A 27412-nucleotide genomic window follows, 5' to 3' on the forward strand; every position below is an offset into this window, starting at 1 on the left:
CGAAATACAATTTAAACTAACAAATTCACACAAATTGAACTCAGTGTTTCTTGCAATTGATCACTTGGTTTTGCATTCAATCAATCTTAACTCGTAAGGACAATACCATTTTCAAATATCTAGTCCTCTTTGACCCATTTAGACTTCTCTTCTCATGTCTAACATTTGGTCATCCATGACCTATTAGAATTTTCACCACATGTCTAATATCTGATCCTCTATGACCTTTTAGGACTTTCACAATTATCAAGTGTTCGGTTAATCTAGACTTACTTGGACTTCACGTCTCATGTCAATTCCATGTTAGACTTCCAACCACCAAGTGTTTGGTCAACCGCAATATAATCCTGAACTTCTTTACTATCAAATATCTGATCAAAGCTTAATCGATAAATCTTGACTTATTTGACTTTTCACTCTTACATCAAAAAATTACTCAAACATCCAAACTCAACTCAAATTTGATCAACTTTCTAGAAACTAATAATTTTTTACCAAAGTTGTCGTACCATCTTACTAACTAGTATGGATATAAAAAGCTTGCAATTCTATTTACTTTCATTAGGGAAAATTTTCAAGAATCAAATAAGTTAGTTAATTTCTCTACGTTTCTTTAAAATTACTTGACTAAATTGGACCTTGTAGCTATAGGTCTTAGAGACCGTCGTTCCGTGTTCAACTTCTTCCACTGTTTCATATCTTAATGTACGTACGTCCTCCCCTACCTACTTTGCTTTTTCATATTTAAAGATGCCACTCAATCTGTTGGAATACGTCAATGAGAAGACAATAACATTCTTCTAAAGTAACTTCATCCCTTCCTATATATATATCTACGTTAGTTAATAGAGGGTAGGGTAATTCACAATAGTCATTCAGCCTCCATGTCATGGATAGCTAGTAATGATTAGGCCATCAACTCTAACTTATAATCCCGTAATATAATCAAATTAACTATTCGACATGGGTGAGCTTTCCCACTACACAATATCTAATGTTAAAAAACCTTTGTCAAAATTAATGCAATAAATATAGGACGAATTGAAGCCTCTAAAATCATACCCACAAATTAAGGTTCTATTAAATTTGAAAGGTCAACCCCCTCAGATCTAGCACAACTGCACAAGTTGAAAGCACATGCATGCATTGTCTCCTCGAGGATAAGATCAAATTCATTGTTGGAGATCATATCACATAAAATTCCTCCCAATTAAGGATTTAGATCATTTGAGTTTGACAATCTAGAGAAGAATCTTTAATTTCCAAGGTGAATGGTGCAACGGTAGGACATCCGGATTGTAACTTAGGCACCCGCGGTTCGATCCCCAGCTACGGTGTATTTGCAGGAATTTTCCTCCAAATGGGGAACGCAATCAAAGGATGCTGGACATCTGGATTGGCCGCCGTATGTGCTTCCCGATTTACCCTGGTGGTCGGTGGAAAATATCCGTGGGACCGGGCCGATCTCCCCAGAGATGTGGCTACTGGGATTATCATTTTTTTTTTAATTTCCAAGGTGAAGGTGGTCAAGATCGATCACACACAGAATATAATCCTCTACCAAATTAAATGCCTTATGTCTACACAAAAAGTGACCTTTATAATTGTTTTAATAAACCTATGGGTGTCAATTGAGATGTGCCAGGTGAGTTCAGGTCGGATTGTAGTAAAGGTATTATAAAAAAAAATTCTCGATCCAAATATGACTTGAACCCGAACTAATTTGAAAATCATAAATCCGAATCCGGATAATCCGACCAATTCAATCTGAATTTTTACTATACGATTTTATTTTCAAGAAGATAAGAAATCGTTAAAATGTAAAGAAGTCATCTTTATGTTTAATTGAAATAATTAAATTGATTCAAAATATAAGATAATACTTTAACACTAACTAAATAATTATTTAAATACACTAAAAATTCTAACATACAAAAAGATAAAATTACCCAAGTAACCCTAATATAATGATAAAAATTATTCAGTCCGCACTTTGGTCTGCGATCTCGTGGAGCCATAACATGACCGTGTCATTAGACACAGCTTGGTCGTGTTCAAAAAAGAGCACGGTCGTGCCAAGGAACATAGATTGATCGTATTCCCTATTGAGCACACTCCCTTCTACTCTTCGTCGAAGCGTAGAACGGAGCAAGGGTGTGTTGGAGAACACGGGTTGGTTGTGTTTCATGTTGGAATCTTCAATTTTTCCTCGTCAAAGCAAAGAATGTAGCACAAACGTGTCATGAACATGGACTGACCGTGTTCCTTGCCGAAAGCTTCATTGTTCCTCGTCAAGGCACAGAATGGAGTATGCTCGTGTCAAAAAAAGCGGGCTACCTGTATTTAAACGCGGGTTAATTAGCTGTATTCCTGGAGCCTTCTGCATCAGTTTTGGTAGCTTAAATTTGGCAACCAAATTAAGAATCCTGACAAATAAATTAAAATTGATGCACGTGCTCGGAAGCTGCTCCACGTAGTTAAATATACAAATTAATCGAAAAGTTTCCATTTAACCTTTAGTCCAAATTAACTAATTAAATGAAAAATAATATATTCAGGATCAAATGTTAGCTTAGATTTTAAGCACGCACTGCACTGCGCTGCACTTGCAGTTGCTTTTGCAAAGCGAATCATTCCTTGTCTTAAAAATTTGCAAATTCCAATCTTTTCCTGCAAGCTTGGCAAACCCTACTCTAGCTAGCTTTCATGGTCTAGTGAGTAATATAATTAATTAACCTAGATATTACAGCTTGATAAAAAACATTAATTAGTTCTTGTTTAAATTACATTAATTATAACAAGAGAACGAACATATATAAACTATATATATTGTAATTATTCGCATTATGCAGTAATTGATGAATATAAAAATCTGACCTGCCTCTTATTCAGATCCTCAGATCATACCTAACCCATCTCTTTCAATGTAATTATGATGCCAATTAATGATCTCTGCTGACTAATTAATCTGAAACTATTATTTTAAGAGGCCCAAATCCATTGGATTGCCAAACAATGTGAATGGACATTCATCATGCAATTAGTCAATGACTCATTAGTTCATTATGATTTGTTCAATAATTAATTAGCCAACGTATAATGTGAAGCAATCAATGGCTCGAAACTTTTCCAAAGCACTAAGATTTTATTTATGGTATATAGTTCATAGGTCCATCATGCCTCTTTCAGTTCTACTTTGCCTTTCCATCTTCGAAATTGCATGCTGTCTCCCTTCTTTATTAAAATATTTACATGCATGGGATCCTTTAGCAATTAAATAAACTATCTACACAATTTTAATATCAGAATATTCTTATCATATATTAATTGATTTTTTTGTTGAAAGAAAGTTTGCTAGCTATTAGTAATTAAGAAAATGATCGATGTTTCTGCTATAGTATCGTAGGATATGTTTTTGTTTTGGAGTATTGTATTTACACATGGAAGTTCACGTAACTTTGCATGTCACAAGCAAAGTATACTGAAAGAATGATTACGTTATTATCTTAATTAGTGCAATGGAATTCCCTTAAATGTGATGAATTAATGTGCATCTATGGAGAGGGGGATCCTTTATTCTTTAGCAGTCTAATTTGACTTATCAGCAAATATCCAATCAACTTTAGGATTTTCAATTGTCAATACCTATTGGATTTTTTTCATTGTTAACATCTGTTTAACTTCTCAACTACTAAATATCTACTCAACTTTAACAGCAGCTATGAGAACTTCATTCACTATCAAATATTCAGTAAGCACACCAACTATGTCTAATCTTACTTGACAAACCACATCAGTAAACACAATATATTTCTAAATTAAAACCTTACTTAAACATCAAAAATGTATACTTAAGGCAAGCTCGTATGTAAATCTTTGAGATATAGGATATATGTGCCAAAGTAATTGTTAGAGGATGCCAGTGAGCGTTGGATACCAACGTAACTAGCTAGTTCAATTCTTGCTTTACAAATAGCAAAAAAGAATTATGGAGGTCAAGAAATGAAGTCTTTAGACTCTCTGAACAAAACAACAAAAGCTAAAACATTCTTAAATTAATTGCGGTTTCACATAGCGTGTGAAGAACAAAGCAAAAAAATCCATTCTCCATCATCTGCGAAACCTGATCAATCATAATTTGAATCGGCCACATTCATTAAGCGATACCATGTCTCAGGATGGAATTTGGGTAATCACTTTTAAATGGGAAAAGGCTCACAGTAAATTGCAATGATCAGTTTTCAAAATTCCACAATCTCATGCGCGATGTCGGCACTGAAGACATTCTATCCACATCGAAAGAAGATGTTATGCAGATTATTTAGTCCTTAAAATCATGCAAAAGAACAAGCAAGGGACCGCCACAGATACGTGCAAAATTAAACACCCTGTCAATCCCCCACAAGGCACAAACCTCTGTTCTTGTTCAACTCTTGCACCCTGAGGCTCCAGTTAGTCTTTCACAAGGGCCATATAAAAGAATGAAAGATTTTTACCTTTGTTCCCCTTTCAAACCCGGCCCATAACCAAAACTTTCACCGTGAAAGAAACACAATGAAATTTCTTCTATTTCGTCATGGTTCTCTGTTTTCAGACAACTAGAAGATATCAGATCACTCTAGAACTAATACTACAATTGATGAGATGAGGGGGACCAGGTGGATGTTTTCCCAAGTTTTGGATCCTTTCTGCAACTTGTCTAAGAGAGCCCAGTGGGACGCGAACAAATTCCAAATGAAAACCACGTAATACTCTGCCCTCCTCTGAACCATTCTCTAGGCCAAACTATGTGCGCTGAATGATTCCAGTAAATAACGCTGTTTTGGCATTTGTTAACTGTTGAACCATCTTTCTCTTTTTAAAAAAAAATTATCGTTAGAGATAAATAAAAATTTATTGAATTTAAATTCAAATTTATTTAGTTCGTTGAGATGGTTATCAGGGAAGATTGAGGTGAGCTACTAGGAAAAGCCGAGTTGCCTGAGAAGGAGAAGATCAAATTGTATCAAAAATTATAATAAGCCTTCGTGCCACAAAATCGTCAATATAAAACTAAATTCCCATTCACATTAAACCATTTTATATTTTCCCAACATTAACAACTCCCACACTAGATTATTTCATTAGCGAACAAAAAAGGACGATGAGCTTGGACGAAACCGACGACTTCCAGTGGGATCAAGCGAAGACTTGAACTCTATATAAACCGTGGCAAGCTGCATTGATTATCATCTAGCTCGTTGGAGGATCGAGTAAGAAATATAAGGCATGGCGAAGTGTCTCATGGCCGCTCTGGCGCTACTACTCGTAGCCAACTCCGCTCTTTTCCTCCCTTCGCTCGCTTGCCCGTACTGCCCGACGCCAACCACAACTCCACCGCCGCCGCCACCCAAGGTGCTACCGCCAACACCCAAGGTGCCGTCGCCAACACCCAAGGTGCCACCGCCGTCGCCCAAGCAGCCACCGTCGGCTGGGAAGTGCCCCATCAACGCGCTGAAGCTGGACGCGTGCGTCGACTTGCTGGGCGGGCTGGTGCACGCTGTCATCGGGCAAAACGAGAAGAGCACGTGCTGCCCGGTGATTGCGGGGCTCGCCGACCTGGACGCGGCGCTCTGCTTCTGCACCATCATCAAGGCCAAGGTGCTCAACATCAACGTGTTGCTGCCCATCGCGATCGAGCTCCTCGTTGACTGTGGAAAGCACGTGCCCTCCGACTACCAATGCCCTGCTTAACGTACTCATCTGTTGATCTCCGACAGTGTTAAGCTTGTCGTATCAAAGTGTGTGTGGTCTATTAATATCGTGTGGAAGATCCTTAATAAGTGTAGCCTGGCTATCACAAAGCATATATATATATATATATAGTTGCTATATATGGTTAAATGCCGTATATTGTATTTTGTTTCTGTCGTCAAAATATTTTAATTTCCTTTTCTGATTTTTGCACTGAGATCTTACCAGATGGCCACGCATTACCATCCATATATCATTTTCTGGCTTTCGAGTGCTAGTTTAATTTGTTAGCACATCATATCACTCGGTGGTGTAGGGCAGGGCAGGACAAGGGCTTCTTTCATTAAATAGATATTTCAGAAAATATATAAAAAAACATGAGACAAAGATTTAATTACATTCAAAAATATAACAATACATGTGCATCTTACTATTCTATGCTAAGTACAGATTCTGACAATATATCATTTATACCAAAAAAACACAGGTGTGCTTGATATATAATCTTACAATGTAATATACCATACAAAAGATGAAGCAAATAAGACTGACAAGTTATGGACAATGGTGGCTGGGACGATGAGTAATGACCAAATGTTGGTTCCAGATAAACCTTGATTAATTAATGCAAAAGGTCAGATAATATTTTAAAATAAGATCAAAGAATTAAGTCCTAGAAACATTCAAATTCAATCTTATTTTTTGAGTATCTATAAAAAAAAAATCATGCATTGCATAAAACAAACATCTTTGATGCAGAATTCACTGTGATTGTCTTTTGTTTTTCCAAGATGAAATTGAATGAGGATGAAAATTATAATTATTTATACAATATATAGTCTTTATGAGATACTCACCTTCGTACCCTGTGCCGTTGCACAAAGGAAACATAAATGAGCATGGTCAACGTTTTGACCGTGTAATTTTGGACCCATTTAATCAAATTTCATTCAGAAATATATTTTTGTGCTTTATGCAACAAAAAGTCAATGCAACTTCATGTATTCATTAAATGCTTTAGAGCTTGCAATATTTCAACCTGGTTTATTTCATCAACGACCTCAAATTTTTAAAATTTTGACTCTTTTTATTTTTCATTCATGTAATAGTAATTATAGTTAGGTGATTGAAATAAAAATAAAATTAAATTAAATAATGAAAATTTAAATTATTTAATTTCTTTAAAATTTTTATTTAGGTTTTAATCAAATAAAATATTAAAAAATGATATTTAATACTCATAAATTCATTTTAAAAATACTTGCATAAATTAATAAAAATATCAATTCATTTCAAATAAAATTACACCGTACGTACGTCACAATGAAAATTTTGCAGGCATGGCTTTCAATTTCAAAATTCCCTAATCTTACAAAATTTAAAAATAAGTGTATAGAAGATTAGAGATCGAAGGTCTTATTTGTTTTAAGTCTATAAAAATTAAATAAATTATAAATATATCTTATTATAAAATTAAATAAATATAACTGAAGCTAAAATTAAATATTTTAATTTGAGCAAAAATTAACTTGAAAGAGCGCCTTTTTATTGAAATCATAAAAAGACATTTTTTTATTCCCGAAAATACCTTCATTTTTTAAGCTATTGTTACACAGTTATCAAAACTTTAGCACTGCCAAAAATTTTAAACCTTCTCTAGGACCTGGAAAAGTTGTTGCAAATAATTAATGCATGACTTATGGTAAACAGTTAATTAGTCCATATATACAAGTCATTAATGTTGAAATATTTCAACAAAGCATTACTTTGTTTAACTTTTTATCTTCTTCAAATTAAATAAACTAGAAAATCGGTAGGTGATCAAATATTCTACACCTCAAACTAGAAGATCTAGAAACGCTAGAATTCAACCACATTTTTTTTTCTTCCTTAAGCAGAGGAGGTCCACTTGAGGTTCAGTACTGCTCAATGTGGCCAACCTCCACAAGTTCTAAAGGATAACTGACGCAAATTTTGGGCGTGAGTTGCTACCATGCACGAACTGTGATACGTTTTTGGCCTCCCAACTGGTCGCCATTAACTTCATCTTCCAGAAACAGCAGGACACTCAATTCATCTTGTTTAGCAACAGAAATCCTTGCCTCAAGAATCAAGATGGAATTTGGTTGGTGACTTTGCAGTGGGAAAAGGCTCCGAGCAATCGCATGTCAAAGAATTCCAGTACTGTCGCCCCATGCATGATGTCGGCACTGAAGACAATCAGTCCAAATCAAAAGAAGATGCATGTATGCAAATGCCATGCTGATCCGGCAAAAACACATGGCTGCTAATTAATCTCCCACAGCTTGATGCTCCAATTAGTCGTCTTCCGCGACGTCGTCCATACGAATATATATGTGTTCTCTTTTTTCAAACAACTAGTACTGATTGAGTTGACGCTACTTAATTGTGTAATTAATGGATATGTTTTGTCACCTTTGGGCGTTTCTGCAACTTGTCTGGGAGAAGGGAGTGAAGTCTTACGCGGAGGGCGAACGAAAAGTCGTGTAAAACACAGACCTAGCTCTTCACCACCGGCAATTATATATGTGAATGACAGTGGAACACAAAACAAAATTATTAATCATATATATCGTGGTCTGTTTCTGAACAGCTCGACACAGTGTTTCGAAAGCAATCGTACGTAGCTAAATATGTGGACGCGCGGGATGAAGAAGAAAAGGATGATTGATATATGGGTATGGAAAAAGCCAATGGCTTCCGATGGGATCGATCGAGCAAAGATTTCAACACTATATATAAATTAAAACCGCAACAGCTTGCGTTGATTTATCATCTCAAGGAAGAGTAGAACAAGGCATATTAATTGGTATATAATTAAAACAACAGAAATATAATTGTGTTATGCAAGTGATCCTATCTATCTATCTATTATAGTACAAGGGATTTATAGATATTTAAAAAGCAATAATTTATTTCGGATGATGCTGATCCTTTTTATGTTGAAAAAATGATTAAATAATGTGCTCATTAAAAGTGATCAAATAAATAAAGCTTACTAAGCTGTTAAATTTTTAAAACATTCATTAGAATATCGGCTTTAATGTGTATAGTCCAAATTGTGTTATTTTTTTAATGATAGATTGAAAATAAAGTAAAGATATTCATTGACATCTCATCTCATCATCGGGGATTAATAAAATAAAGATCACATCATTTATTTTGAATGTAAAAAAATAAAATACTATAAAACTAAAATTAAGTGTCTTAATTTGACAAAAAAGAAGGCTCTAATGATCTATACCTCAAATAAAGTAGAAGTTAAAGGAAATTAAAAGGTAAAAAGCAAATTATGTACTTCTCATGTAATTAAATTAGTCATTATCGAAATAAATGTCAAAGAAAGAGGCATCGAGTAAAGACAAAAGAGAAAGTTCAAAATTAGAGGAGCTTCTGAGATATTATTTTATAATATAATTTGTTTATATTATGAAAACCAGCATCATATAAATAAACTTTATATTTTAGTACTTATTATTATAATAATATAAAATATGCTAGTTTTAAGAATGAATTTAGGTTATATCATACTAGAACAACTCTACTTAAGGATAAGAATGATCTATATAAAAATTTTAAAAAAATAGATATATACCTAGAAAAAGAAATATATATTCAAGGCATTCATGAAAAGTTAAAGATTAATAATTTAGAGATTGAAAGTCCAATCTTGAGTTCTAGACTAAATTATTTAAAGATATAAGTTTAAGTAGGCAAGAACCATCCACGAACAACAAAGGTTTAAGATACAAATCTAGGTCTAAAGATATTATGCCAACATATCATAAAGTTCTATAACTATGGAACAAATCCTAAGTCTAAGAGTCAAGTCAAGATTATCAAGGAGGTCATTTCTAATGTTTACCTTGATAAGATTAGTATGATTAAGGTCTCTAAGAAGCCAAGAAAAGTCATTAGGAAGATATCTAGGGAGGTTATCTTTAGTGAATACCTAATGCATCCAAGGAGTTCCAATATATATTAAGTTCCTAAACGTGTGATCTCTTCACACTATATGAGTATAGGGTGTGTCAATTTTAATTAGAAAGATAGTTAATTCAACCATGGTAAATGTGGTAATTTAGGACACTTTTGAGATGTGATGATATATTGAGAATGAAAATTTAAATCTCATATTTAACATCCGATCAATCTTGACCTTCCAAGACGTTGTCATACCAAACATCCAATCCTCCTTAACCTATTTGGACTTCTTAGCTCATGTCTAACATCCGATTAATCTTGACTTGCAAGGACTTCATCATTACCAAACATATGATACTCCTAATCTGTTTGGACTTCTAGCTCTTTTCATGTCTAACATCTGGTCCTCCATAATTTGTCTGAACTTCTACCGTTGCTAAGTATACGATAGACTTTGACTCACTTAGATTTCACTTTTGTCAAGTGTTTGATCCTCTGTGACACATTGGAATTTCTCCTTTGTCAACTTCCTATATATTAGACTTTTAACCATCAAGTATTCAGTCAACTTGTGACCTACTTTGACTTCTTCACTTGTCAATTCTCTATTAGACTTATGACCGCTAGGTGTTCAATCAACCATAACTCACTTAGACTTTTCACTATCAGTTCTCAATCAATCTTCTCCTACTTGACTTTTTAATCAAACATCCATATCTACATCAAATTTTGATCAACCAGACTCGAGGTCAATTGCATCGATATCTCCCTCTTTAATAGACTCTCCTTTTACTTGTCATCTTGCTCTCGTTAACAAACATATTGATCAAACATCAAAATTCAATGAAACTCAACTTGAGTTTACTCAACTTTTTTCAACTTAGTCAATCAGATCGATTACACCGACATAACAAAGGGATCATCTTCAAGACTTGACCAATTTAGATTCATATAGTTATTAGAAAACAAAGGCAAGCAATGACTTCATGGGTCTTGAGCAACACAACACTAATGTAAATCCATGAAAGTAGTTTTGACCAAAACTATTAGGCGGACCTAATCTAGTTAAAATTTGAAAACAAAGGCATAGAATAATAATAAATGTTATAGGGAATATAAAACAAGTCATTTAGAAATTTGATTAGTTTAAAATAATATGTAGTTTTATCTAAAACTATTATATAAATTTAAATTGATCAAAATTAGAAAATAAAAGCATATAGAGTGATGACACAAGCTCTATGGAACATAATAGATATATCATTTTTGAAATTTGGCAATTTAAGTTCCTATAACAATTTTAGTCAAAATTGTCATATGGACCTATATAAATTTGTTAATAGAAAGTAAAGACATAGAACAAATGTAGAGACTCACAGAAATATAAAAGAGGTGTTATCTTTAAAATTTGGTCAAAATTATATTATATAATTAGTTGTGGTCTATAATCTAATTTTGATCCATACTATCTTTTATTATGGGTATAATTACACAAATAATTTATTTATTTATTTTTATCCAATATAATTCTCAACAACACATGCAATAGTGCCCGAGTTACAAAGCAACCAACCAGGCACAAGCAAATTATCAAACTTCTCGTCCACCATCTCAGATCTCATCTACCGCCATAAAGGAATTGAAGAAAGAAAGAGAGAAAGAGAGAGGCGGCAAAGTGGAGGTAGCAGAGGACAACCCTCGGTCACAGTGATACATTACAGCAGCAGCGACAGGGGCAGACGCAGTGGTTTGCAAATATAGCAACCCAGAGGAGCCGCCAAGCAAACCTGACTCGTGATGCAAATGGCAAACAGCACCATCGTCCATCAATCGATCGACCATCTCCCACGACATAAAACAAAAAGGAACTCATTGCTTTACTGCCCTTTTCATCATCAAATCCGAGAAGCAGAAGCAGCAGCAGTAGCAGCAGCTAGCAGGAGTGTGATGCTATGTCAACCGAGAGTCCAACGAGGAGCCGATTGGACGTATGAAAACAATGCAGGTTCTTCTTGTCCTTCGCGGTGTCTCTCTTTCTCTCTCTCCCTCTACTGCCACTGCATTTTTTTCTAATCCATTTCCTTCTCGGTTAATGGAGCTGATCATCCCATCTCTTCTTCCTAAAGAGTGCACCACCATGCGCGGCAGATCCTCGATCTGCTCGGCCCCGGCCTAATTGCTTGATTTGATACAGGGACGCCGGCCTCGTTGCCAATTCCAAAACATAGTGATCTTCCAGCAAAATCCAAACCCACGGCGCCGGCATGCATGAATGAAGAAGCTAAGCTCCTCGCGAGCAGCAGCATTAAATTGATGAAACTGCAGCCTCACTTCCCGACGGCCGAAGTAGCCTGGAGGCATCCACGACCCTTGACAACCACGAACAATTGTCAGGTTGAACCCGTCAGCCCTTTTTTGTTTAAAAAAAATATTTTGTAAAAAAAAATTAAGTTTTGAAGTTGTTTTAATTGAAGCGTTATTCACATTAAAAAGATTTATTGGCTATACTTTTGTGTTGAAGTTGGTTGTCTCTGGAATATAATTGAATTGGTTACGATAAGATAAACTTACTGAAGTGAGCAATATTTGAGTTTTGGCAAAACTCCAACCATGTGAGGTCACTGGATAGCAGATTCCATTTTTTATTAAAATATATTGAATTTATTATTAAGATAATTTAGGTATTCAGGTCTTCGACCGATTAATCCTAGAGATAAGACAGACTTTATTGAAGTGGATTGTCTCCGGGATATAATTGAGTTGGTTACGATAGAACATACTTACTAAATTGTATTGAAGTTGAATTTTGGCGAAGCTCCAACTGTGTGAAATCGTTGGGTAATGGATTTCATTTTTTACTAAAATGTGCTGAATTTATTGTTGGGTTGCAAGGATGCAAACATAGTCCCACATCTAAAACACATGGAAAAGATCATGAGTTTAAAAGGATGAAAAATATCTCCATTGGAATGAGGCTTTTTGAAGAGAGCCCAAGAACAAAGTCATGAGAGCTTATGCCCAAAGTGGACAATATCATACCATTATGGAGATATTTTGATTCTATCGGTACTAACAAGTGGTATCAGAGCGAGGATCTTCACCGAACTAACCGCCGGCAGAGCCATGATTCAAATCTAATCATGTGGGTTGAACCTTAAAAACAAAGGAAGTGAGTGCTCCCATGTTTGAATCAAGAGGACTAAACACCAGGTAGGAAGTACTCCTAGTAGGTCGGGTGAACCGAGGGGTAGAAAGTCTTAATTGCGACTAGGCAGGAAGTCCTAGTAGGTCGGGTGGTACGAGGGGCAGAAAGTCTTAGTTGCGACTAGGCGGGAAGTCCTAGTAGGTCGGATGGACCGAGGGGCAGAAAGTCCTGGTAGGTCGAAGATTCAGACATCAAAAACGACGTTGAGGAGGGCTTGTGGTCCTTTGTTTGAGGGGAGATTGTTGAGTTGCAAGGGTGCAAACATAGTCCCACATCTAAAACACATGAAAAAGATCATGGGTTTAAAAGGATAAAAAGTATCTCCATTGGAATGAGATCTTTTGGGGAGAGCCCAAGAACAAAGTCATGAGGGCTTAGGCCCAAAGTAGACAATATCATACCATTGTGGAGATATTTTGATTCCATCGGTACTAATATTTATCAGTTAGATAATTTAGATATTCAGGTCTTTATCAGTTAGATAATTTAGATATTCAGGTCTTCGGTCGATCATTAATCCTAGAATTCCTAGAAATGGACAACCTTCCTTTTGATTCGCCCACCGGGTACCAAATAAGGGATATATGATTATTATGATAGAGATAATGACAATCAAATCTACAATTTATAGGTGTCCCAAAATATAAATGCATACATGTACTCTAATCATTGATCTTTTAGGAGGAAAGCATAGATGCATAAATTTTCATAATGATACAAGATCAATTCAAATATTAGATAGTAATTGCAAGCCTAGTGCCTATGTGATCAAGAGAACAAAAATATGAAAAAATACAATAAAAATAAATCAACAAATAATCATAATTAAACTTAGTACCAAGATGTAAAATGCTCTAGAGACTTTGATTCCTTTGTCGGTGACTCTCAATTGACATTCATACTATAACAACTTTATATAAGACAACAAATCAAACCTCTATAATAAATTCTAAATGTCACTAGACTCTACCTAGCTATAAACTAAATTTTATCATTACATTCATTTTATAATGCAACACCATGTGTATTGGGTCCATCTCCAAACATAAGATCATCCTTGAGGAGAAGCTCCCATAACCTTACTCCCGATCCATTAAGCGAATCATTCAAGCATGATCACCTTAATCTCCAAAATCACAATAACAATCCTAAACCCTAAGGAATATTATCAATTGTATGCATTCGTAACTTAAATTGTATTGCAATTGAATTTGTATTGCAATTGAATTCCTAACTTAAAATGTATTGCCAAATCATCAAACATGCATGGTTATATATAAGACCTAATCGTTAAAAAGAAACTAGAATCCTAATAGACCCATCATGCTTGCCTGGTTGTAAAATCTTGGAAGCTTAGTCTGTTTAATGCTAAATCAGATTAACTCAATTCCAAATGCCGTGGTTAATGCAAATTTAAACAGTTTGTTTGAATAGTGAATTTCATCATTCAAAAGTTGATTGATGAAATACCAATTTGTAGTATGAGTGGTTCAAAAAAGTATTGTAAATCCCCCCTACAGAAGTAAAAGTGTGTATATGATACGACATTATGTTGGCATTTAATAATTATTTATGTAATCGATCTCTAGTTAAGGTTGATCGATCTAGAATTGACTCGAGTTTGTCAATCAAGTTAGGATCAAGATTAATCAAGATTGATTTTGATGGTTGATAATTGAGTGAAAAGTTAAGTAGGTCAAAATTGACTAGATACTTGATAGTGTAGGTGCCGATGGAATAAAATATATTCACAATGGTATGATATTATCTATTTTGGACCTAAGCCTTTTTAGGTTCAACCCAAAAAATTTCATATCAATGGAGATATTTTTCATCTTATAAATTCATGATCTTTTCCATGTATTTAATTCCAATGTGGGATTTTAATTGCATCCCAAAATTTTTTTCTCATGCAGCGCCCCTTATAGTACCATAGACACAAAAATTTGTCATTAGTTAAAATGTTCTAATTTCACATAGTGTGTGATTAAGCTTTGACACATGTATAGTCAAACACTTTATCTTCCCCGTGTTTGGATTATGCACCTTTATAATGTCTTGACTATTAGCTTCGATTAGTTTTCTTAACAACATCCTCAACTAGCCAAAAGGTATATATGTAAAGGATGCTACGACACATGTATGACACCCCTTATACCGTAAACCCTCAAACCCCGAACTACAGGATCTTGAGTTTATCAGTCAAATTGTTATTCCCATAGTAATCAATTAATACCTCTAATTTAACTTTATCGAAGCTGAAATAATTTCACGTTGTCTAGCATCTAATTAATCTCAATCTATCAAGATTTCATTTGCCTAACATTTAATCAACCTTAACTCATCAAGACTTCATTTGCTTTGTATCCAGTCAACCTTAACCTATTAGGACTTCTCCATTAATTATCAAATATTTGATCCTTCTTGATCTGTTTAGATTTCTCAACTCATGCTTGACATCTAGTCTTGGATGGCCTATCAGAACTTCACTTTTAATATCAAACATCTAGTTAATCTTGACCTGCTAGAACTTTATCATTTCTAAACATTCAATGTTTTTGGATCTGTTTAGACTTTTTGTCTCATACTTGACCTTTGGTCTTACATGACCTATCAAGACTTTACTTTTGTGTCTAATATCTAATCAACCTTGATATGTTAGGACTTCATTATTACCAAACATTCGGTCCTCCTTGACTTATTTGAACTTCACTCTTGTCAACTCTTTATTGGACTTTTAAATATATGATCAATTGTGATCCACTTGGACTTCACCATTGTCAGGTAGAGGTGAGCAGTTGATTAATAATCAAATCGACTGAACCGTTTAAATCAAAATCATACAAATCAATTTTTTTACCTAACTAAACCAATCAAACTTTCATACAAAAATTGAACAAATCAAATCGATAAAATATCGGTTAATTAGTTGAAAGCTATAATAATTGAACTTTCGATTAAATAGGGACTTGGAAGGATAGGAGAGTCATGAATTACGAAATTAGGGATTTTAAACCTTCGATTTCGATTTGGACATAATCAAATTCGATTTAATCGATTTAACTGAATTTAGATTTTTAAAATCAAGACCGAATTGATTTGATTGAAATAACTGATATTTTAATAAAATTCAAAATTTTAAATTAACTGAATCAAACTTTTAATTTCGATCAGTTGATTCGATTTAACTGACCTTTTGCTCACCTATATTATCAAATATCTGATCAATTTTGACTACGTGATCAACCATCAAACATCCAATCATGATCAATTTTCACCCGAGATCGATTGCACCAACAATCTTCCTCTTCAATAATCTCGCTTTTCATTTGATATCTCATTTTCAACCATCAAACATATTAATGAAACATCAAAATTCGACTTGAGCCAAATTGAGCTTGATCAACCTTAATTAAAGGTCAATTGCATTAATAATTTATCCCTTTTTATATTTGATAATATATTTAAATTACACTAGCTAACCTATTAACATAACATTTAACTTTTTATGTCAAAGCATAAATGAAGATTTTTTAATTTAAACTACACCCTTCTCTAAAGATGACACCCTTCTCTAAAGGTATAAACCTCAATCTCGTCACAACAAGTTCGTGTCTTCTGTTTTGGAAAAGCTTTTTTAGTTGAGCTCTCTAATGGTACACGCTAGCTTTACATTCGAAGATCAGGAGACGCTCAGGAAGAAATGATCCTTCATATTTCTTTCTCCCCTGATCATCATTATTCCTTAGATGTGTCCAAAATTTCCGCGAGTATTCACTCTTATTGTTAATTAATTTGTTGAATTTCAAAGCCATTCCTTTTGAAAATTTACACATCTACATGTCCTTGTACATTGAAGGATCGATGCTTTTCTGGACCGATATTTTCCTCTATTGCAAATGTCGATAAATAAAAACTTAATGAATTGGGATCAAGCTAAGGCTAGCCATCTTCCTCTCATTCAATTAATAAAAAAAATTTATAACAAGCTAAGTGACTTGTTGACTAGAAATGCTAGCTATTCTATTTATTGTACAGTAATATTTAAATACTTAATATGTCTAATGATGTTAAATTCTTTAACATCAACTTTATTTTCAGTGGATCATGAATTGAAGAGAGAGATGGATTTGTCTTATTTTCGAAGGGCTAATATGATGATTAATTATGATATATCATAATCAAGATTTATCCATTTTGAGATATGAAGGTGTCCAGAGTGATTGTGTTTTTGGAACATATGTCAATGATATGAATATTTTGAAGTTGGATTAATGTACGATACTTTGTTGTATCCCTAGTTATATTTATCTTTACTAGCTATTATTTGTTTGTTGTAATCGAGATGCATGTTTTGTCTAGTCTATATAAGTTGGTATATTAGTTGTAAAAGTTTTACAAGGGTATGCATGTAGTTACATATATATATATATATTATATGCACTTGTACAAAATATACAAGCATATATAACAAATTATATCTCAAATGTAGACCCTAAAGCGTGTCATTATTTTAAAGTTGCATTTAATATGTTTATCAATTCTATTATATCATATTAAGTCAATCTTATTTAATTGCAAAGTCAGGATATTTTCTACCTAGAAGTGATAATTAATAATTCTTTCACGTATCAAAAGAAATATCTCAAGTTTTCAATGTTAAAAATGCTAACATGTTTTATTGATAATACAATTGCAAAATTAGGTTGATCCCTCCCTTCAACAAAAATGAAATTTATCATTCCAACAGTCTCACACAGTCGGTCTCACGACCATTTATGAGGAAGTAAATTGAAAAACAGCCATTACGGAAAAATCATTATTTTAATGTTATCAAAATTCAATCCTTATCCATTTTAATAAGTCTATTTTATCGTAATCAACTTAATTATGTTCTGAAGCAGGTTATCCCTCATTAATGATGCTTAGGTATAACTTGTAATTTAGTATTGATAATTTATTTGACATTATGATTAATACAACGACATGGTATGTAGAAGATGTAGCCCCCGGGGCATAGGTAAGTTGGTTACGACGCAACAGACTTACAGAAGAGGACAAGGATTCGAATTCTGGCGAAGTCAGATAATACCCTCCAAATTAGACAATATCATGAGATCAATCGTGTGAGATCGTTAAAATGACAGATCCACCTTTTTACAGAAGAAGATGTATACATATATGTGCCAATGAATTGGGATTTCTAGCTCACGTCAACGGTACACAACATATACATTGTATACACCCACTCAGAACCCCTGTTCTCTTTGTCCCTTAATTCGTCCTTCGCCGGCTCATGTGATATGAGATGCGATGATGACGATCGATAGATTGAAAAGACTACACACAACAGAAACCCTACTGTAGTGTCTCCCCATTCCCCTTCTCAATTCTCTCTCTCCTCTCCTTTCTTTTTCTTTTGTGCAGCTTCTTCTTCTTTCTTCTTATTCTTCTGCCTTATATTCATACCCTCTAATTGACTCTCCCCGCACCGCCACAACCCAAACCATCCATAGATTGTTCTCGCACGCGCGCGCGCGCTACTGCTAGCGCTAGCGCTATGGAGGAGGCTTTCACCATTTCCATAACTACTGCCGGGGCCGGCGCTGGTGCTTCCTCCTCTTCCTCCCCCTCCTCGTCTGCTAGCGTAATTACCGTGGTAAACATGGACCCGCGCATATGGCGTCACCTGCCGCAGGGATTGGTGGACCGCGTGCTGGCCTTCCTGCCCCCCGACGCCTTCTTTCGAGCCCGCGCGGTCTGCAAGCGCTGGTACTCCCTCGTCTTCTCCGATAGTTTTCTTGAGCTCCACCTTCGCCTCGCCCCCGCCCTCCCCTGCTTTGTCTTCTTCCTCCTCCCCTCCACGACCGCCTCCTCGTCCGCACCTTCCGATGCATCCTCCCCCGCTATCGCCGCCGCCGCCTCCTCATCGTCATCGAGGCCGCCTCCTCCCCCGGCACTCCTCCTCAACCCCGTTTCCGATTCCTGGCACCGCATCCCACTAGACGCCGTCATTCCCCCCGGCTTCTCCCCCGCCGCCTCCTCTCACGGAGTGCTCTGTTTCATCTCCGACGACGCGGGCTCCAAAACCCTCGTCCTCTGCAACCTCCTCTCCAAACTCGCAGCCCATCTCCCCCCTTCCCCTACCCCGCGCCTCTTCCCCACCGTCGGCCTCGCCGTCGGGCCTTCCTCCATTTGCACCGTTCTTGCTGGCGACGACATGATCTCCCCCTTCGCAGTCAAGAATCTCACTGCCGAGTGCTTCCACGCTGACGGCGTCACGGGCTTCTACTCCCCCTGGGCCACCGGCAGCGCACTGCCCCGACTCTGCAGCTTCGAGCCCGGACGCATGGCCTACGCCGCCTCGGCGGGTCGCTTCTACGGCATGAGCTGCGGCCCCTTCGGTGTGCTCGCGTACGACGTCGCCGCCAACGCATGGGAGAAGATCCAACCGCCGATGCGGCGCTTCCTCCGCTCTCCGAGCATCGCGGAGTGCGGCGGCGGGCGGGTGGTGCTGGTAGCGGCGGTCGAGAAGAGCAAGTTGAGCGTGCCGCGGAGCGTGCGGGTGTGGTCGCTCCAGCCGTGCGGCCGCGCGTGGTCGGAGCTCGACCGCATGCCCCACGACGTCCACGCCCGTTTCTGCGACGCCGAGGCTGGCCGCGGCTTCGAGTGCGTCGGCCACGGCGACTTCCTCGTCATCACCATGCGCGCCTCCCACGACGTGCTCCTCTTCCACGTCCGCCGCAAGGAGTGGCGCTGGGCCCCGCCCTGCCCCTTCCTCCGCGGACCCGGCGGAGGCGGAGTCGGCACGCTTCGCGGATTCGCCTACGTGCCGCGCTTGGCCACTCCCTGCATGGCGCTGCTCGATTCATCATCCTTCATGCCTCCCTTAGGCTTCGACGGTTAGCAACCCAGAGCTCCTCTCTTAATTATTCGTAGCATCCACATCAGTATTCATCACCTGTTTGTCAATTTAGTCGATCGCAAGTGGCTCGCTAGCTAGAGTAGTTAACTAGCTCTGTACCTCTTCATGATCCATGCAATATGCATGTAACCACTATTCACTACACTTATCTAATTCTCTAGCTAGGTTTCCTGTGGTAGTAGTGTGAGATCGATCTTTGTTACATTTTGCATGCACCTTTTCTTTTCTTTGTTTGAAAAAAAAAAAGAAAACTTCTTCAAAACATACAGAATGGGAATGGCATTGAACAGGAGTGAGAGTGGTTGTTGGTGTTGGCCTTTTGGATAGCAGCAAAGGTTGTTCATGTATGGTTTGCACGCTGTAGCATGATCAGCAAACTGTTGCAGCGAATACCGAGAGGATCGGAGCATGAAGCATGGCGAATGCGATGCGCATGAGTGCATGGTTGGCGAGATTGGAATGCGACCAGGAAATTAAAGTGGAAGCCATTGCTATAAATAAGTACATGCGATTATATATTTATGTTTGGTACTGTTATGAGTTTATTTGGAGGGGGAAGAGGTTTTGTAAATCTCGCCTTTTGTGTGGGAGGGAGGGCAGGAAAAGGGTTGGCTTTCTGCAGTTTGAGTACAAGATGGGGAGTTTTCTATACAGAAGAGGAAGAATCTCACAGTACTCACATGCATGAAACGCTATAATTAAAAGCCTGCAAACACAACCCCTCACTGCACCTGACCTCCCAATATTAATTAATATACCATGCAATACCATTATATATATATACAAATATATATATATATCTATGCATATAAAGAGAGTTGAACCTTCTGGCTCTGCGTGGTCTGGAGATTAGCTGCGGATCTTACCAGTGCAGGGATCTATCTTCTTGAATTTGTAATGGAATATAATATATATGTTAATGTAAAGAGTCCAGGTGGATGGGGTTCAGAACTAGAAGGAACAGACCAGAACAGAAGAATACTGACCTCTTTGAACGCGCAGAAGCCACTGCATGGCTTAATTCCTTTGCTAAATGTGTGATTAATTAATTACTTGATCCTTTGTCGATCATTTTAGGGTATGCTTAAGAGATTGATAAGTAGGAAAAGAACACTATATATTGAAATCATGCATTTCTTTAAATTAGTGTATGGAAATATAGTTTGGAAATATATATAGTTCGGCCTTATGGACCTATAAAATAATCAATTTATGAGCCAATGCCCATAATTAGTAGGCTAAGTGATCGAAAACTCAAAAGCTAGCTCTCATTCAGTCTAAACTCTTAACTCGATCTGAAATTTTATCCCCGAGTGAAATACTTTTGAGTGATTCCTTGGATTTTAGAGCTTTATTAGCTTAAATCTCTACACTTCTCTCTTCTGTCACATATCAAATAAGCATTCATACGTGAAAATTAATATTCATAAAATTGATTACATAGGTAATAAATCGATTGTTAAATTAGCTATGGAATTATAATCGATCGTTATTCAGCGACGGAATTTAAAAATCGATCATTAATTAACGACGGAACTTAAACTAAAGTGATATCTTCTTCTGGTTGGTTCACGAATGTGTTTTCCAATTGATCGTTCAATAGCTTAATAACAAATAATAATAATTTATTTTAACATAGAATCTAATAGTACACAAACTCCGAATTTTATTACTTGGCGCAGTTTCCACAGCCTTGTCTTTCCCTTTACCTTTCAATTTTGCTATATCAATTCTCATAGCATCAATTTCTGCAGCAATATCTTTGAAACCTTCTCGTATCCCAGCAAAGTATAGACGATATTAATCAAATCGTTTATATATATCATCTGTTTTTCTGTCGGTATGTGATTTGATAGCATTATAAGTATTTTTTTTAAAATAAAAAGAATACAAAAAAGCCCCCAATTTACTTGTGCAGCAACATTTTCACCTTGAGTACTACTAGAACCCCAATTTCAAGATTAGCTATATCAGAAGCTTCATCAATTAAAAAATAATAAAATATATTGTAAACAATAAAATGCATGTATCTAAATGTTTGACTATATTATAAATATGATTATTTAAAATGTTAAGTAATAAGTGGTAACATAAATAATAAAAAATTTTAAATAAGACCTCTGTTCTTCTGCACTATCAGATACATAAACATGATGGTTGGGACTAACATGGTTTGACGATGATGTAGATGGCATTGGCATTAGGTAAAGTCGGAATTAAGAAATAATGAAGGGACGACAATTAAAGGCTTCTTTGTTATCAGTTCTTATCACAATCAAACAGTGCTAACAAGGAATAGACAAACTGACTCATAAAATGTTATACAAATGGGCTACTTGGTACCTCAATAATCACAAAAATTTCAAAGTTGAGATGAGTATCTAAAATTACTCAATCTCTTTATGTATCATCTGATCAGATTATCCCCAAAACTAGATAATTATTTCACTTATTTTATGTTCCTTATTGCCTATTTAAAATCCTTCCCTTCACCATTCATGTATTCATTTCATTCTTGTGTTGAAAATGGATACTTTGGCTTCCACTAGATTGCGAAAAAAAATGAGGAACCAACCTTTACATCAGGCAATCACTCTCTTTCTCTTCTTAGGTATCTTCTTTGGGAAATCTCATTTTCCCTCATGTGCTAATGTTCAAGATGGTCGCTTTATAACATTGCAATTGAGGAGTTATATCATCATTAATTTTGTTTTATCTGAATCCTTGGGATAAATTATCGTCATTGATGATTCCTTGTACTATTTTCTCTTTCCTTTTGTCTGTTTCACCTTAAAAACTTGGAACAATCTTTGACCAATCACATTGGTAGATTAGTTGGCTTACTCAAATTAGTTACAACTGTTGTCTTTCTTTGGCGTTTTCACCAAGTGTTTTCTTAATGATTATCTCACACTAAAAAATAACCATAAATAACGACGGATTTAATGATCGATTTATAATCGGTCACTAATTTAGCAACCGATTTTTAAATTCGATCGCTAAATAGCGACCGATTTATAATCGATCGCTAAATTAGCGACGAAATTATAATCGATCGTTATTTAGCGACGGATTTTTTAAAAATCGATCGTTAATTAGCGACGAAACTTAAAAATCAATCGCTAAATTAGCGACGGAATGTATATTGGGTCGTTAATTTTTGAATTAGACGGTATCTACTTGAAATAAAGCTGAATTTTAGCTACCGACTAAGGTTCGGTCGCTAAAATTAGCGATCGAAACTTGTTTCGGTGGTTAAATCGATCTAATTACAATAAATTTTTTGTGATTTTTTTATCTGTCGCTAATCGATCGTTAATCGAATTTAACGACCGATTAGCAATCAAAAATTCAGTTGCTAATCATGTTTTTTTTAGTGTCATAGGAGTACAAATTCTTAAGGGCGAAAAAATTAAATAATACCTCTCGATATCGCTGGTGGGCGATAATAAATTGGTAGAGATTGACGACGATCGGATGGAGAAGAGTTTCTTAATGCTTTCTTAATGGTTGTCTCACATTACAAAAATAACTATAAATAACGATGGATTTAATGATCGATTTATTATCGGTCGCTAATTTAGCGATCAATTTTTAATCGGTCGCTAAATTAGCGATCGATTATAAATCGATCGTTAAATTAGCGACGGAATTATAATCGATCGTTATTTAGCGTCGGAATTTAAAAATCGATTGTTAATTAACGACGGAACTTAAACTAGAGTGATATCTTCTTCTAGTTCATGAATGCGTTTTCTAATTGATCGTTCAATAGCTTAATAACAAAAAATAATAATAATAATTTATTTTAACATAGAATCTAATAGTACATAAGTTCTGAATTTTATTACTTGGCACAGTTTCCACAGCCTTCTCTTTCCCTTTACCTTTCAATTTTGCTATATCATTTCTCATAGCATCAATTTCTGCAGCAATATCTTTGAAACCTTCTCGTATCCTAGCAAAGTGTAGACGATATTGATCAAATCGTTTATATATATCATCTGTTGTTCTGTCGGTCTGTGATTTGATAGCATTATTGTTAGGTTGCAAGAGTGTAAATATAGTCCCACATCTAAAGTACATGAAAAAGATCATGGGATTAAAAGGATGGAAAGTATCTCTATTGACATGAGACCTTTTGGGGAGAGCCCAAGAATAAAGCCATGAGGGTTTAGGCCCAAAGTGGACAATATCATACGATTGTGGAGATATTTTGATTCATCGGTTCTAACAATTATAAGTATTAAAAAAAAAACAAAAAGAATACAAAAAAAACCCCCAACTTATCTATGCAGTAACATTTTCACCTTGAGTACTACTAGAATCCCAATTTCAAGATTTTCACCAAGATTTTAGAATCCCAATTTCAAGATTACATTTTCACCTTGAGTACTACTAGAACCCCAATTTCAAGATTAGCTGTATCAAAAGCTTCATCAATTAAAAAATAATAAAATATATTATAAACAATAAAATGCATGTATCTAAATGTTTGACTATATTATAAATATGATTATTTAAAATGTTAAGTAATAAGTGGTAACAAAAATAATAAAAAATTTTAAATAATACCTGATCTGTTCTTCTGCACTATCAGATACATAAACAAGATGGTTGGGACTAACATTGTTTGACGATGATGTAGATGGCATTAGGCAAAGTCGAGATTAAGAAATAATGAAGGGACGACAATTAAAGGCTTCTTTGTTATCAATTCTTATCACAATCAAACAGTGCTAACAAGGAATAGACAAACTAATTCACCTTAAAAACTTGCAAACAATCTTTGACCAATCACATTGATAGATTAGTTGGCTTATTCAAATTACTTACAACTGTTGTCTTTCTTTGGCGTTTTCCCCAAGTGTTGTAGTTGTGTAATTCTTTATGTTTTCTTAATGATTATCTTACACTACAAAAATAACCATAAATAATGACGGATTTAATGATCGATTTATAATCGGTCGCTAATTTAGCAATCGATTTTTAAATTCGATCGCTAAATAGCGACCAATTTATAATCAGTCGCTAAATTAGCGATCGATTATAAATCGATCGTTAAATTAGCGACGGAATTATAATCGATCGTTATTTAGCGACGAAATTTAAAAATTGATCGTTAATTAGCGACGAAACTTAAAAATCGATCGCTAAATTAGCGACAGAATGTATATTGGGTCGTTAATTTTTGAATTAGACCGTATCTACTTGAAATAAAGCCAAATTTTAGCGATTGACTAAGGTTCGGTCGCTAAAATTAGCGACCGAAACTTGTTTCGGTGGTTAAATCTAATTTTTGATGAATTTTTTTATGATTTTTTTATCGCTCGTTAATCGAATTTAGCGACCGATTAGCGATCGAAAATTCATGCTAATCATGTTTTTTTAGTGTCATAGGAGTACAAATTTTTATGGGCAAAAAAATTAAATAATACCTCTTGATATCGCTGGTGGGCGATAATAAATTGATAGAGATTGACGACGATCGGGTGAGAGAAGAGTTTCTTCATGTTTTCTTAATGGTTGTCTCACACTACAATAATAACTATAAATAACGACGGATTTAATGATCAATTTATAATCGGTCGCTAATTTAGCGATCGATTTTAAAGTTCAATCGCTAAATTAGCGATCGATTATAAATCAATCATTAAATTAGCGACAGAATTATAATTGATCGTTATTTACCGATGGAATTTAATAATCGATCGTTAATTAGCGACGGAACTTAAACTAGAGTGATATCTTTTCTACAAAAGGTGGAATCCGCCATCTTAGCGGCCCCACACGGTCGGCCCCACGACCATCTGTGAGGAGGTAAATCGAGAAACTATAGAGTGATATCTTCTTCTGGTTCATGAATGCGTTTTCCAATTGATCGTTCAATAGCTTAATAACAAAAAATAATAATAATAATTTATTTTAACATAGAATCTAATAGTACATAAACTCTGAATTTTATTACTTGGCGTAGTTTCAACAGCCTTCTCTTTCTCTTTACCTTTCAATTTTGTTATATCATTTCTCATAACATCAATTTCTGCAGCAATATCTTTGAAACCTTCTTGTATCCCTGCAAAGTGTAGACAATATTGATCAAATTGTTTATATATATCATCTATTATTCTGTCGGTCTGTGATTTGATAGCATTATAAGTTTTTTTTAAAAAAAAACAAAACGAATATAAAAAAAAGCCCCCAACTTACCTGTGCGGTAACATTTTCACCTTGAGTACTACTAGAACCCCCAATTTCAAGATTAGCTGTATCAGAAGCTTCATCAATTAAAAAATAATAAAATATATTGTAAACAATAAAATGCATATATCTAAATGTTTGACTATATTATAAATATGATTATTTAAAATGTTAAGTAATAAGTGGTAACAAAAATAATAAAAAATTTTAAATAATACCTCTGTTCTTTTGCACTATCAGATACATAAACAAGATGGTTGAGACTAACATAGTTTGACGATGATGTAGATGGCATTAGGCAAAGTCGAGATTAAGAAATAATGAAGGGACGACAATTAAAGGCTTCTTTGTTATCAATTCTTATCACAATCAAACAGTGCTAACAAGGAATAGACAAACTGACTTATAAAATGCTATACAAATGGGCTACTTGGTACCTCAATAATCACAAAAATTTCAAAGCTGAGATGAGCATCTAAAATTACTCAATCTCTTTATGTATCATCTGATCAGATTATCCCCCATAAATATATAATTATTTAACTTATTTTATGTTCCTTATTGCCTATTTAGAATCCTTCCCTTCACCATTCATGTATTCATTTCATTTTTGTGTTGAAAATGGATGCGTTTTGGTAGGACACTCACCACTGAGCAGCAAACCAGCCTCATCAAACCACCATCGGATGACGAGATCAGAAGGGTCTTGTTTGATATTGGTGATCTTAAGGCGCCAGGGCCTGATGGGTATAGTTCTAAGTTTTTCAAGCATGCGTGGGATATCATCAGTGAGGACTTCCTTGCATGCATCCGGAAGTACTTCACGACGGGCAGGCTGCTCCGCTCTTAGAAGTTAGAACCATACACTTATTGCCTTAGTGCCTAATACTGCACATGCTACTACAGTGATAGAGTACAGGCCCATCTCTTGCTGTACAGTTTTCTACAAGGTGAAATCGAAGCTCTTAGCTAGTAGATTAGCTGACATATCAGATCACCTACTGCATCTTGCTCAGACAACGTTTGTCAATGGTCGTGCTATAGCAGATAACATCCACCTTGCACAGGAGTTACTTCGGAGATATACGAGGAAACGCATTTCCCCACGTTGCACACTCAAGGTGGACTTACAGAAGACCTTTGACTCAGTTCATTGGGATTTCCTTTTTGAGGTACTTACAGCACTATAGTTCCCTGCCACATTCATCACATGGATCAGAGAGTGTATCACTACGACAACATTCTCTGTAGTGATTAATGTCAGTCCATATAGTTTCTTTCGGGGTGGTCGTGGACTTCGACAGGGGGATCCACTGTCTCCATATCTATTTGGTTTTTGCATGGAGTACTTGTCACGATCCCTAGCGTGCCGTACAGTTAGATCAGATTTTCACTTCCACCCG

General features: G+C 35.7%; 2 protein-coding genes across 2 annotated transcripts; both read left to right on the forward strand.

The window, feature by feature from the left end:
- The first annotated feature begins 5219 nt into the window (after positions 1–5219).
- On the forward strand, positions 5220–5906 carry LOC141820215 (36.4 kDa proline-rich protein-like). Its single transcript, XM_074707501.1, has one exon. The coding sequence runs from the start codon at positions 5269–5271 to the stop codon at positions 5731–5733; it is 465 nt and encodes a 154-aa protein (XP_074563602.1). The 5' UTR covers positions 5220–5268; the 3' UTR covers positions 5734–5906.
- A 12642-nt stretch (positions 5907–18548) lies between these two features.
- LOC141820141 (protein ABERRANT PANICLE ORGANIZATION 1) lies at positions 18549–19790 on the forward strand. The gene is made up of 2 exons (XM_074707414.1): positions 18549–18760; positions 18824–19790. Exons 1-2 carry the CDS (start codon positions 18549–18551, stop codon positions 19788–19790), a joined length of 1179 nt encoding a protein of 392 aa, XP_074563515.1.
- The last annotated feature ends 7622 nt before the right edge of the window (positions 19791–27412 follow it).

Source organism: Curcuma longa, unplaced genomic scaffold (assembly GCF_044706935.1).
Source record: "Curcuma longa cultivar G26 ecotype Majalengka, Jawa Barat unplaced genomic scaffold, ITB_CL_G26_1.1 utg2798_np1212_758248_RagTag, whole genome shotgun sequence".
NCBI lineage: Eukaryota > Viridiplantae > Streptophyta > Magnoliopsida > Zingiberales > Zingiberaceae > Curcuma > Curcuma longa.